The sequence below is a fragment of the Oryx dammah genome, unplaced genomic scaffold (genome assembly GCF_014754425.2).
Source record: "Oryx dammah isolate SB20612 unplaced genomic scaffold, SCBI_Odam_1.1 HiC_scaffold_29, whole genome shotgun sequence".
In the NCBI taxonomy this organism is placed as follows: Eukaryota; Metazoa; Chordata; class Mammalia; order Artiodactyla; family Bovidae; genus Oryx; species Oryx dammah.
Window position 1 is genome coordinate 16,798,401 of NW_024070213.1, and position 13,300 is coordinate 16,811,700.

A 13,300-nucleotide genomic window follows, 5' to 3' on the forward strand; every position below is an offset into this window, starting at 1 on the left:
CTGAGAATTCATTCTCTTCCAGGTTCATTGGTAAATCCTAGGCTTTCTTGAAAGATGGCTAGGACCAACCCTTTCTCCTATGACTCTGACCTTTCTTCATATTCAAACTCATCTGTGGACAATTTCTTTTCACAATTCAAGTTGGCTAAGAAATTCTTGGAATTTTTCACCATCAGAGATTATGAGAAATATATGGGAATCATAAAACGTAGACTTGTTATAATATCTAGCTTTCCTTCCATGAGCCATAAGTCTGTTTATAGACTGACCTGCACTCAGATCTCTCAATTGATTTCTCTTGTATCAGTGACTTGAATATTGACTCCTGAGAAAAATCTGGCTGGACTTCTAGCCCCAGAAATTTCAGGATGGACTTCTAACCTTGTCTGGATCTTGGTTCTCTAACCTCTTGAATCCCAAGGACCTATTTCACTCTGGGTTAGTTCAGTTCTGCACCCAAGTCTGATGCCCATTGCAGTGCAGTTTCCTTGGGCCCTATAGTTTCCAGGCCCTTAAATGAGGAATTCACATCCTAACCAACATCAAAATATAAGTTTTTGGAATTCAGCCATTCCAAACTGACTCTGCAAATCCTTCTGGATTTCTCTTCCGAAACTCACTCATGAAAATGCAGTTCTGACACTGTCAAATTTTCCCTTCATGCCTCAGTCCTGGAAAATAAAAGCTTTCACACCATTGCCTGTGACATGTTTCCAGTTGCCAAGCCAGGATCATGAACATGCAGTGGGTTTATTTATTTGTTTCTCTCAGGATTTGTGCATCTGGTTGGAAAGGATGGACCCTGCTCAGGGCGAGTAGAAGTGTATTCTGGAGAAGCCTGGATCCCAGTGTCTGATGGGAACTTCGCACTCCCCACTGCCCAAGTCATCTGTGCAGAGCTGGGGTGCGGCAAAGCTGTATCTGTCCTGGGACACGTGCCCTTCAGAGAGTCAGATGGCCAGGTCTGGGCTGAAGAGTTCAGGTGTGAGAGGGAGGAGCCTAAGCTCTGGTCCTGCCCCAGAGTGCCCTGTCCAGGGGGCACTTGTCACCACAGTGGAGCTGTTCAGCTCGTCTGTTCAGGTGAGATGCAGGTCAGGACTAACCTCCCTGCATACTCTGTTCAGGTGAGAAATCATGAGATGTTTCTGAAATTCTGTTATCTCGTATCCAGCATACTCAGAAGTCCGGCTCATGACAAATGGCTCCTTTCAGTGTGAGCGGCAGATGGAGGTGAACATTTCTGGACGATGGAGAGCACTCTGTGCCTCCCACTGGAGTCTGGCCAATGCCAATGTTGTCTGTCGTCAGCTCGGCTGTGGAGTCACCATCTCCACCCCGGGAGGACCACACTTGGTTGAAGGAGGTGATCAGATCTCAACAGTACGATTTCACTGCTCGGGGGCTGAGTCCTTCCTTTGGAGTTGCCCTGTGACTGCTCTGGGTGGTCCTGACTGTTCCCATGGCATCACGGCCTCTGTGATCTGCTCAGGTAAGAGAGGGAAGGGCTACTGGTACTTAGGATGCTCCTGGAGTGAAATGTCCCCAAGAGCAGAGGTTGAGGGAAAACTGGCTTTAAAAGGTAATTCCTCTTTTTAAAATTTATTTATTATAATTGGAGGATAATTACTTTATAGTATTGTGACGGTTTTTGCCATACATCAGTATGGATCGGCGATAGGCCTCCATTTGTCCCCTCCCTCCTGTACCCTCCTCCCACCTTCCTCCCCACCCCATCCCTCCAGATTGTCACAGATCACCAGCTTTGGGAGCCCTGCATTATACATCAAACTCTCAATGTCTATCTGTTTTGCATAAGGTAATGTATATGTTTCAATGGTATTCTCTCAAATCATCCCCCCATCAACAAATAGATTCAAGAGATTAGATCTGATAGAGTGCCTGAAGGACTATGGACAGAAGTTCATGACGTTGTACAGGAGGTGGTGATCAAAACCATCCCCAAGTAAAAGAAATTCAAAAAGGCAAAATGGCTCTCTGAGGAGGCCTAACAAATAGCTGAGAAATGAATAGAAGTGAAAAGCAAAGGAGAAAAGGAAAGATATACCCATCTGAATGCAGAGGTCCAAGGTATATCAAGGAGAGATAAGAAAGCCATCCTAAGTGAAGAATGCAAAGAAATAGAGGAAAACAATGGAATGGGAAAGACTAGAGATCTCTTCAAGAAAATTAGAGCTACCAAGGGAACATTTCCTGCAAAGATGGGCACAATATAGGACAGAAACTGTATGGACCTAACAGGGCAGAGGATATTAAGAAGAGGCGGCAAGAATACACAGAAGAACTGCACAAAAGAATCGTAATGACCCGGATAATCTTAATAACTCAGATAATCACTCACCTTGAGCCAGACATCTTGGAGTACAAAGTCAAATGGGCTTTAGGAAGCATCACTACCAACAAAGCTAGATGGAATTCTAGCTGAGCTATTTCAAATCCTAAAACATGATGCTGTGAAAATGCTGCACTCAATATGCCAGCAAATATGGAAAACTCAGCAGTGACCACAGGATATGGAACAATGCACTTGTTCCAAACTGGGAAAGGAGTGCCCCAAGGCCATATATTGTCACCCTGGTTATTTAACTTATATGCAGAGTACATCATGAGAAATGACAGGCTGGGTAAAGCACTAGCTGGAATCAAGATTTCCAGGAGAAATATCAATAACCTCAGATGTGCAGATGACACCACATTTATGGCAGAATGTGAAGAGGAGCTAAAGAGCCTCTTGATGAAGGTGACAGAGGAGAGTGAAAAAGCTGGCTTAAAACTCAACATTTAAAAGATGAAGATTATGGTTTTGCCATACATCAACATTTGGTCCTATCACTTTATGGCAAATAGATGGGAAAAACAATGGAACCAGCGATAGACTTTATTTTCTTGGGCTCCAAAATTACTGCAGATGATGACTGTAGCCACGAAATTAAAAGACACTTGCTCCTTGCAAGAAAAGCTATGACCAACCTAGACAGCATACTAAAAAGCAGAGACATTACTTTGTCAATGAAGGTCCATATAGTCAAAGCCATGGTTTTTCCAGTGCTCATGTATGAATGTGAGAGTTAAGAATTGATGCTTTTGAGCTCTGGTGTTGGAGAAATCTCTTGAGAGTCCCCTGGACTGCAAGGAGATCAAACCCATCAATCCTAAAGGAAATCACTCCTGATTATTCGTTAGAAGGACGGATGCTAACGCTAAAGCTCCAATACTCTGGCCACCTGATTCAAAGAGCTGGCTCATCAGAAAAGACCTTTATGCTGGGAAAGATTGAAAGCAGGAGGAGAAGGGGATGACAGAGGTTGAGATGGTTGGATAGCGTCCCTGACTCAGTGGACATGAGTTTGAGCGAGCTCTGGGAGATGGGAAGCACAGGGAAGCCTGGTGTGCTGCGTCCACGGTGTTGCAAAGAGTCAGACACGACTGAGCGACTGAACAACAGCAACTCCTGCCAGTGAGTCCAAATGTCTGTTCTTGCATCTGTGTCTCAAAAGGTAGACATTTCATGGTGAAATATTACAGCAATTTAATTATTTTCTCTTGCATATAACTGTACATTCCTTCTGGGATTGATATCTGTGTAAGATAAGGGTCAGGTTTCATATGGACATCCAGCTGACTCAGAATCTTTTACTGAACAGTCTCTTTCCCCACTGCTGTCACCTTTGTCATCAGCAGAAGGGCATATGTGTCTGTCCTTTATGATAGTCTGCTCTGTCCATTGTACTATTTGTCTATCCTGGCTCCAATACTGTATGTCTTAATTATTGTATCTTTATATTGTCTGGATGGTTTCAATTTATGAGAGTTACTTTTTATTGACTCCTCTAACACTGTTTCTTTTCTTTCCAACTGTGTTGGTCTTTCTAGGCCTTTTGGATTTTGTATAAGTTTTAGAATCAGCTTGTCACTTTTTACCACCCCCCAACTGCCCCGAAAAAAAAAAAAAAAAAAGCCTAAATGTATTTTGATTGTGACTAGATTGAATCCATGTATAAATTTGAGGATGATTAACAATTTTGAGTCTCCCAATTCACTGACATCGTATATCCCTCCATTCAGTTAGGTCTTGAATTTCTCTCAGAGGTTTTGCCCATCTTCTACTAGGTTTTCTCTTAGGCATTTGTTTTTGATGCTATTCGTATTTTTTTGTGTGTAAAAGTGTCCTAAGAATGATTCTTTTGGACTTGTTTCACCTTTTAATATTTTTTGAGACTTACAGAAAAGTTGTAAGAATAATATAAAAATTCCCAGATGACCTTTACCTGGATTTCCCAATGTTAGTATTTTGCTTTAATCTTTAAAAAAAATACATGTATTTTAAATACATATATTTTTATTGAAGTGTAGTTGACTTACAATGTTTCAGATGCACAGCAAAGTGATTCAGTTATACAAATACACATTATTATTTTTGAAATTATTTTCCATCATAGGTTATTACAAGATATTGACTATAGTTCCCTATGCTATACAGTAAACCACTGTTACTTGTTGCATATCTATTTTTAAATTAGAAATCTAGCATTCTATTCATACTAAGTCAAACAAGTGGAATCAAAATGTCATAAACTTTTTAGTTAGGCAAAAATTTATGTTTTCTAAAATATATATATTATACATAATTATATATGTGTAAAAAAGCTTTTCTACTACACTTGATAAAGACTTGAGTAAGAACATAAAAAAAAAGAAGAAGAGGTAGTAGAAAAAGTGAAACATGATCTTTTACTTTTACCTAGTATGTTTCACTTTTTCTATTTCATATTCGTTCTTTCTACTCTGCCATCTTGAATTGGAAGTCCTGTTTTGCTTTAATCTTTATCTCTCTGTTTGTCTCCCTCTCTTTTTCTGTCTGTCCCCCTCCTGTTCCATTTATCCCTAAATATGTAAACTCTTTCTGAATTAGGTTGCAGACATGATGTCCCTTTATCCCTAAAATACTTCAGGGAATTTCCACAGGTGTTAACCACAGTTCAGTCAAGTCTCAGCAAACTTCAGCCCCAGATGACATCTAAGTGCAACCACATGAAAAACCCCAAGACAGAACTGCCAAGTGGAGTCTTTCTCAGATTACACCCAGGAAATCATAAGCAAACTGAAGTATATTTGTTTTGCTTTAGTTGCTAAGTTTTAGGGGGAATTTGTTTTACAGCACTACAACTAGGACACTTACCATGTGACCAGCATTTCTAAATAGAGGAATATTTGTCCTCTGATCTTCCATTGAACTCTTTCTATCTTATGCTGATCTAACACTGAGATACACTCATTCTCTAGTTCTTAATTCCAGCTATTAAATTTTTTAGCTCTAGAATTTTTATTTGTTTTTGTAATCATTTCCTTGCCAAGATACATATCTTGTGAGTTAATTTGATGAGCATTTTAATCATGGCTGTTTAAATTCTCTGTCAATGGAATCTAGAAAAAGGGTACAGGTGAACCTATTTTCAGGGCAGAAAAGGGGATGAAGACCTAGAGAACAGATGTGAACACACCGTGGTGGTTAGGAGAGGGCAGGATGAATTGAGAGAGTAGCACTGACTTATATACACTGTCACATGGGAAACAGATGGTAGCAGGAAGCTGCTATATAGCACAGGGAGCTCAGCTAGATGCTCTGTGATGACCTAAAAGGGTGGGATGGTCGATGGGGTGGAGGAAGGCTGGAGAGGGAGGGTATATATGTATACTCATGGCTGATTCACGTTGTTGTACAGCAGAAACTAACACAACATTGTAAAGCAAATATCTTACAGTAATAAAAATAATAACAAAATAAAATAAATTCTCTATGTGGTAACTCTAATAGCTGGATACCCTGGGATATTCTTTCCAATGTTTCCTTTTGCCTCTTGAGCTTCCATGAAATCTCTTATGTATAATTATTTGTTTAAATGATAGACATTGAAGATGAAAAATTGTAGAAATTCTTTAGAAAAGATTTTGCTTTGCTTCTTCTACTTAGGGATAGATTTAGGAGTAACACACCTTATTTAACTCATTCTTAGTGCAACACTTGGCTTAAACCAAAATTTTGGCACTGTCAGAAGCAGTCTCCATAGAGAAAGTGGATACTAAAGTTATGATAACTTTACTGATATATCACAGCTTTCATTTCAGGCTCCACTGCTAGGTCATGTTTTAACCTTAATTTAGTTTTCTGTACTTCAACCCTCCCAGCCCTCTGATCATTGGTGTTTCTGCAGGAAACCAGACCCAGGTGCTGCCCCAGTGCGATGACAATGTGTCCCAACCAGCAGGCTCTGAGGCCTCAGAGGAGAGCGCCCCCTACTGCTCAGGTGAGGGTCCCACAGGACAGAAGACCTTCTTATTCTCTGCCCTCTCGCCCCCCTCACCACCCGTCACAGCCCCATTTCTGTCTCCTCAGACAACAGGCTGCTCCGCCTGGTGGACGGGGGAGGTCCCTGCGCCGGGAGAGTGGAGATTCTTGACCAGGGCTCCTGGGGGCACCATCTGTGATGACGGCTGGGACCTGGACGATGCCCGCGTGGTGTGCAGGCCGCTGGGGTGTGGAGACGCCCTCAATGCCACGGGGTCTGCTCACTTCGGGGCAGGATCAGGGCCCATCTGGCTGGACGACCTGAACTGCACAGGAAAGGAGTCCCATATGTGGAGGTGCCCTTCCCGGGGCCGGGGGCGGCACGACTGCAGACACAAGCAGGACGCGGGGGTCATCTGCTCAGGTCTGCGCTGCACACTGTCCACAGGCTGGGGGAGGGTGGGGCTCTGGAGGACGGGGGTCTGAGCCCTGAAGGAGAGATGCTGAAAGGACTAGAGAAGCGGGCTTCCTCGCATGGAGCCTGTCTTTCCAGCAGACGTGAAGAGGCGGTGCTTTCACTTCCTCCTGCAGCAGCGAGATTCTGGTCCTTTTTTCTCAATAGTGTTTCCTGGCAGAGCTGTTTCTGACGGTTTCCACGTGAAAGCAGGGCTCTCTCTCCAGTTCCCTGTGGTAGTACAGTCTGGAGATCCTGCGGATGGTGTAACGAAAGCACAGATTTACTCTGCTCAGTTCTGTATGCTAGAAGTCTGCTGAGGGTCTCCGCGGGCCAACATCCCAGTGTCCACAAGGCTGCGTTCTTCCTGGAGGCCCCCTTTCCCAGCCTTTCCTGGTTTCTGTGTGGTCTCGTTCCTGGGCTTGGGTCTTTCTTCTTCTCCAACAACAGTGCCTCTTCTGACCGTTCTTCTTCACTCACATTTCCCTCTGGCTGGAACTGGGAAAGATTGTCCATTTCTAAGGATAGTGGGGCTAAGGAGGCGTTTAAACTGGGGTCTAAACATCCCAAGGTCCTTAAGTTAGTTACATCTGTAAAGCCCCTTTTGCCAGGTCAGGTAACATATTCACAGGTACTAAGGATTGGTATGTGGACATTTGTGGCTCCGTTATTTTGCTTCCCTCCCCAGATACCCACATCACATTCCATCCACAAACCAGTTTAGAGTTTTTTCAGGAAGCAGGAGTCAGTTCTCCACCCTGCAGGTGCCCCAATTGGTCTTTCTTTCAGTTTGTATCCACTACATCATCGTGGATAATAGAAAGAGACACAAACGGACAAAGTCAGGGAAAAGTGGGGTGATGATAGTCTTGTCACCCAGTGGGTATCTCTGCAGTTGGCTCAGGGATGTATGGTCACAGTTTCTGGGAAAAAGGAAAACCCAGAGCACTGAGCGGAGTGCTCACTGTGTCCCATCTCCTCTCTTTCAACCTCAGAGTTCCGGGCCCTCAGGATGGTGAGTGAGGACCAGCAGTGTGCTGGGTGGCTGGAAGTTTTCTACAACGGGACCTGGGGCAGTGTCTGCCAAAACTCCATGGACGACATCACCGTGTCCATGATCTGCAGACAGCTTGGCTGTGGGGACAGTGGAACCCTTGACACTTTTGTTGCTCTTAGAGAAGGTTCTAGACCCCGGTGGGTAGATGGAATCCAGTGTCAGAAAACTGACACCTTTCTCTAGCAGTGTCCTTCTGACCCTTGGAAATACAGTTCCTGCTCTCCAAAGGAGGAAACCTGTATCTCGTATGCAGGTGACTTACTGTCTGTTTCTATGTCTGTCTCAACCCCAAAGGATGTTAGAGTGATTTTATGCTTTCCAATCTAAGTGATGATTTTAAGTTGAGTCTACAAAATGTCTATGTGCCTGTGTCTGTGTGTGTATTTGTTGTGGGGTGTGGAGACCAATAAATGATGAACAGTTATAGTTATTTCAGCTGATGATCACATGCACTGAATGTCTCAGACCAGGAGATAATGAGCCTGTGTTTTCACATGTCATTTGCACTGAGTCAGACCTTAGATAATCTTATGTGGGGACAGGAGCACCCCCAGCTGTTCCTGATCCGCTGTTTCCCTGTTGTTTGCAGGAAGAAGACCCAAGAGTTGTCCAGCTTCTGCCCCCTGCACAGCACCCCCTCCCCTAGGCTCCCAGGGGCTCCTTCCTCCCACCAGGGCAGTCACAGGAGGGGCTGCTGCCTTTTCAGACAGGGAGAAGCTCTGGCTCAGGGGAGGAGACAGCGAGTGCTCAGGGCGGGTGGAGGTCTGGCACAGTGGCTCCTGGGGCACCGTGTGCGATGACTCCTGGAGCCTGGCAGAGGCCGAGGTGGTGTGTCAGCAACTGGGCTGTGGCCGGGCCCTGGAAGCCATGCGGGCCGCGACATTCGGCCCTTGAAATGGGAGCATCTGGCTGGATGAGGTGCAGTGTGGGGGCCGGGAGTCCTCCCTGTGGGACTGTGCCGCGCAGCCCTGGGGGCAGAGCGACTGCAAGCACGAGGAGGATGCTAGTGTGAGGTGCTCTGGTGAGTGAGGGGCTCGGGGTCCACCCTGGGTGAGCTGGGGCAGCACGGGGGCAGTGGGCTGGACCAGGGGTGATGGGGAGTTTGTGTTCCGATCTAGCACAGTGAAGCTGGGAGGACAGGACACTGATGTCATGGAGACTGAGGGGGTGATTTTAGGGCTCAGAAGGGAAAAACGGGTTACCCTGTGATCTGGCCAATTCCCTTTACCTAATCTCCTGTTTATCTCTTTAGGTGCAAGGACAACATTGCCCCCGACTACAGCAGGTACTGTGGTCCATCCACGGTCAGGGGAGAATACTCAGATTCTGGTAACCTGTTCTGTGGGCTCTCTGACATCTCAGGAGAGGAAAGAGCCTGAGGAGTCCTGGCTGTTGGGAAGGAGCCAGGGCATTGTTGGGGAATGCCCCTGCCTTGGTTCCCGGAGCCACATGTTTCTCAGGCCCAGGATCCAAGAGAGTCTGGTTCCGGTGGTGCAGATTCTAAGGTTCTCCCACCTGCCCCTGAGTGTTGCTCCTCATCGGTGAGGTGCGGGTCTCAGGACTGTTTGATGCCCAAGAAGAAGAGATGAGCCGGGTCCTCAGAGGCTGTCTCGGGAGGGCAGCTCCTTGACAATCCCTGGCTCTGTCTCGGGGCCCCACTGGCCGGAGTGGAGTTGACTCGTCTCAGGAAGAGACCTGGAGGAGCCCAGTCACTATTAGTATATTTGTGTCTGAAGCTAAGATACCATCATCCAGAGCCCCCGGAAATGTTGGCACAGGGGGTTTCTCTGTGCCCAGGACCTTCTCCACAACCTGTTGCCTTGCTCTCCTTAGGGACTAGACCAGCCTCAAATCCTCTCCTTGGCATCTTCTCCCTGCCTGGGGTCCTCTGCCTCATCCTGGGGTCCCTTCTCTTCCTGGTCGTCGTCATCCTGGTGACTCAGCTGCTCAGATGGAGAGCAGAGTGCAGAGGTGGGCTGCAGGGGGAACTGGGGACCAGGGAGAGTGTGTGGAGGCAGGAGATGGGGCAGGTGTGAGGAGGGGAACCTAGGCCAGGTCTCTGTTCTGAGTCTGTAGAGCTCCATGTGCTCCGTGCTGTGTGCTAAGGGCTGAACAGACAGAGGTTCTTAGGACTAGGGTGTGAACTCTCATAAGTCATGGCCTCTCCTGTGAGACCAGAAAGAGTCAGGGCTGAGCTGTGAATTCAGGTCAGACAAGGGGAGAAGGTGCCGACATGGTGCACGGGGTAAGAGGTGATGCTGAGACCCAGGCAGCCTCTGTGTGAGCATGGGGGAGATGAAGGTGGGCCTGCTGGGTGTCTCGGGCGGCATCTCTGACCTGCTGGGGGATCTCTCAGCCTTATCCAGCTATGAAGATGCTCTTGCTGAAGCCGTGTATGAGGAGCTCGATTACTTTATGACAGAAGGAGGGTCTTCTGGGCAGCCCAGGTGGGTGTCTCTGCCTGCCCTCCTGGGACCTCTGGTTGTCACTTCCCATTGGCTGTGAACATCTTCTCAGCATCCACAGACCCCATGTGTGCCCAGGCTCACAGAGGCAGCTCTCCAAAGTGGCAGCATGGCCTCTCAGAAGCCCGTGAGCCCCCAGCCCCCATCTACACTGCAGGAGCCAGGCCTGTCCCTTCCCAGACTTAATGCAGGTCCCATGGGTGTGGGGAGGGTCATTCCCTGTGTCATGCGATGTTTTTCTCCACTTTAGGCTTCCTGTCAGATGGGGAGGACAGCCATGACTCCAGATCCACTCCAGGTAATAGAGGTGGACCCGCCTCAGCTGGGCTTTGGGGAGGAGAGTTTCCCTCATGGAGACAAGATGCAAAGGGAACAGTCTTCCTTTGATGGACCAGAAGGATCCCTTGTGTCCAGATGGGGTCCGTCCTTCCCTTTCTCTGACTGTTCTGTGATGTCTCACAATGGAGTCGGGCTCTTTGTGTCCAGAATCACAACAGGCACACTGGTTTTAAAAGTAATTTCTGTAAAGCACAATATGTCAAAATACTTTAGTAACGCTCAATAGTAGGAGAGTTACTTTGGGATATATATTTTCAAACAGGAAATATTAAGATATGTAAAATCATGTTTTGGTTTATGGACACATCAAAATGAAACATGGTCTTGGAGAAAAAAATCTTCTGAAACAAGGAGTGACTGGTGCCTCTATTTAGCAGCTCAGAAACTCTGGGTCAGAAGGATCTTGGGTATTTCCCAGACCAACCCCCTTCCTGTGGTTTCATCTGACCCCTGCTCTGCCCTCAGAAGCCCCAGATCAGAGGACTGATGCCCCTGGTGAGGATTATGATGATGGTGAAGAGGTACCAGTGACGGGCTCCTCCTGCCTCTCAGGGGAGCAAGGAGGAAGTGCTCCCAGAGAAGGAAGATGGGATGAGCCCTCAGACAGGTGAGTGGGGTTAGCTGATCCCCTGTAATCTTTGGTCTCTGTCCTGGAAAAGGTGAATTTGAGCTCTTCAATGCCCAGCCTCTCTGCAGTTTCAAAATATGGGTAATCTCATGCATTGGATGGGCCACCCTAGTGGCTCAGAAGGTAAAGAATCCAACTGCAATGCAGGAGACCTGGATTTGATCACTGGATCAGGAAGAGCCCCCAAAGAAGGGAATGTCTACCCACTCCAATATTCTTGCCTGGAGAATCCAATGGACAGAGGAGCCTGGTGGGCTACAGTTCATAGCGTTGCAAACAGACACAACTGAGTAACTAACACTTCACTTCTCAACCATTTGCCATCTTTAATGCTGTCAGACTCCTTGGGGGATGAGGAATCACTCTACTTTTGGCATTTATGTCCCCATAATGCAACATAAATTTTCATTTTATTTGTAATATGCTTGCATTAAAGTTTATAGATTAGGGACTTTTCTGGTAATCCAGTGGTTAAGACTCCGCATTTTCACTGCTAGGGCCTCTGGGTTCAATCCCTGGTCAAGGAACTAAGATCCCACAAGCATTGTATAGTAGTCAAAAGAAATAGATACTTATAGATTAATTGAGCATATTTACCAAATCAAAAAATAGACAAGTGTTTTGATAACATCTCTGTGCTGCCCTGCATGTGAAAGACAGATATTTAAAAAATGTATTGCAGTATTGAAATTTGTGAGTCATCTGATAATTTAAGATGAGCTCTGTGTGTATAAGGTTGCAATGACATGTACAAAGTCTGTGGTATATGGTGGCCTTAACATTAAGCCATGTTGGTGGATCATTGACTCAGAGCTTATGGTCAGCTAAGGTCTAATTTCCTCCAGATATTTCAATTGTCAAGGGAAAACACTCTTTCTCTGGAAGAGAGTATTTATCCATCTCAGGGCCTGTGTGGTCCCTGATGCACCCGTGATACTCTTTGTGGACATTTGGGAACATGTGTCAAGATAACTAAGAGCAGAGTTGGTTTATGAGTGAGGAACTCAGATTTTCCCTGTGTCCACTCTCCCTCTCATTGTGATTTCACATCTGTCAGCTGTGAGAGGAGAACATTTAAATTGTTACGCTCTTACTGTTCCTGGGCATCTCCTTGCTATTGTGTAGCCTGGAAGCAGATCTTCCCAGAGCTCCTGTGTCAGCACAGGTCTCCTGTGATGCAGAATTTCCATATGAACTGAGGCCCCAGGGACCACATGGACTTGATCTGGGAGGACAGCCTGGATCCATCCTCACTGTAACTGGTGTGAAATAGTCTGAGCCTCCTGTCCACACCTGGCTCCCAGGGATGCTTTATCATCATCACTTGTTTAACACGCTTCCAACACCCTGTCCAGTTCCTTTGTCTCAGTTCTAATTATGCTTCTCTTTGCTTTTTCAGGCTCTTCTCTAAACATCTCTAGAGAGGAAGCTGATCTTGGGGAAGGAGAAGAGAGCCCCTGCCTACTCCAGGGGGAGAAAGGAGACCCTGGGTATGATGATGTTGAACTCAGTGTCCCTGGAACATCCATAGTGACTTTCCTGTGATGTTGTATTAAATACAAGATAATGCCTCATATATTCTAATTGCCTGTATTTCAATAGAGGCTGACCTGTGATGGTGTTATATGGAAATTGCTCAAAATGAAATATTCTGAGTAAAGTAACTTTTGCTTTGTTAATAATTACCAAGTTCCATGTCAGATGCTTTTAGATGATTGGTCCTAAACACCATTTTCCTCAAAGGAAATACACGATGAGTGCACTGCCCTGTTTTCTCACCTCCTTCAAAGGCTAATGGGGCCATGACTTTGCCTGAGATCACAAATGCTCCAGGTCACTCTTACTTAGTAAAAGCATCTAAACTTGGTCCACATTCACACTCTCCTTCCTAGCAAGATGAATTTGCCGACCAGAAAATATAGTCAGAGCCTGATAGAGTTATTTTATTTGGTGGGAATGCTTAAGACTCTAAGCCCTGGAGACCGCATCTCAGTAGCTCTGAGAAAACTGCTCCAAAGAGGCAGGAGGGGAAGTCAGCCTATATACAAGTTTG

General features: G+C 46.0%; 1 protein-coding gene across 1 annotated transcript in view; it reads left to right on the plus strand.

Annotated features, from left to right (window-relative positions):
- LOC120858762 (antigen WC1.1-like) overlaps nucleotides 1-12,932 on the plus strand; it is a 78,191-nt gene extending 65,259 nt beyond the window's left edge. The window contains 16 exon segments of the mRNA XM_040235065.1: nucleotides 772-1,080; nucleotides 1,172-1,489; nucleotides 6,231-6,323; nucleotides 6,413-6,486; nucleotides 6,488-6,728; nucleotides 7,754-8,068; nucleotides 8,405-8,443; nucleotides 8,519-8,836; nucleotides 9,068-9,100; nucleotides 9,649-9,786; nucleotides 10,172-10,232; nucleotides 10,234-10,262; nucleotides 10,531-10,578; nucleotides 11,085-11,154; nucleotides 11,156-11,226; nucleotides 12,647-12,932. Of these exon segments, the coding sequence (XP_040090999.1) occupies nucleotides 772-1,080; nucleotides 1,172-1,489; nucleotides 6,231-6,323; nucleotides 6,413-6,486; nucleotides 6,488-6,728; nucleotides 7,754-8,068; nucleotides 8,405-8,443; nucleotides 8,519-8,836; nucleotides 9,068-9,100; nucleotides 9,649-9,786; nucleotides 10,172-10,232; nucleotides 10,234-10,262; nucleotides 10,531-10,578; nucleotides 11,085-11,154; nucleotides 11,156-11,226; nucleotides 12,647-12,792 (2,303 nt within the window). The 3' untranslated portion in view covers nucleotides 12,793-12,932.
- The last annotated feature ends 368 nt before the right edge of the window (nucleotides 12,933-13,300 follow it).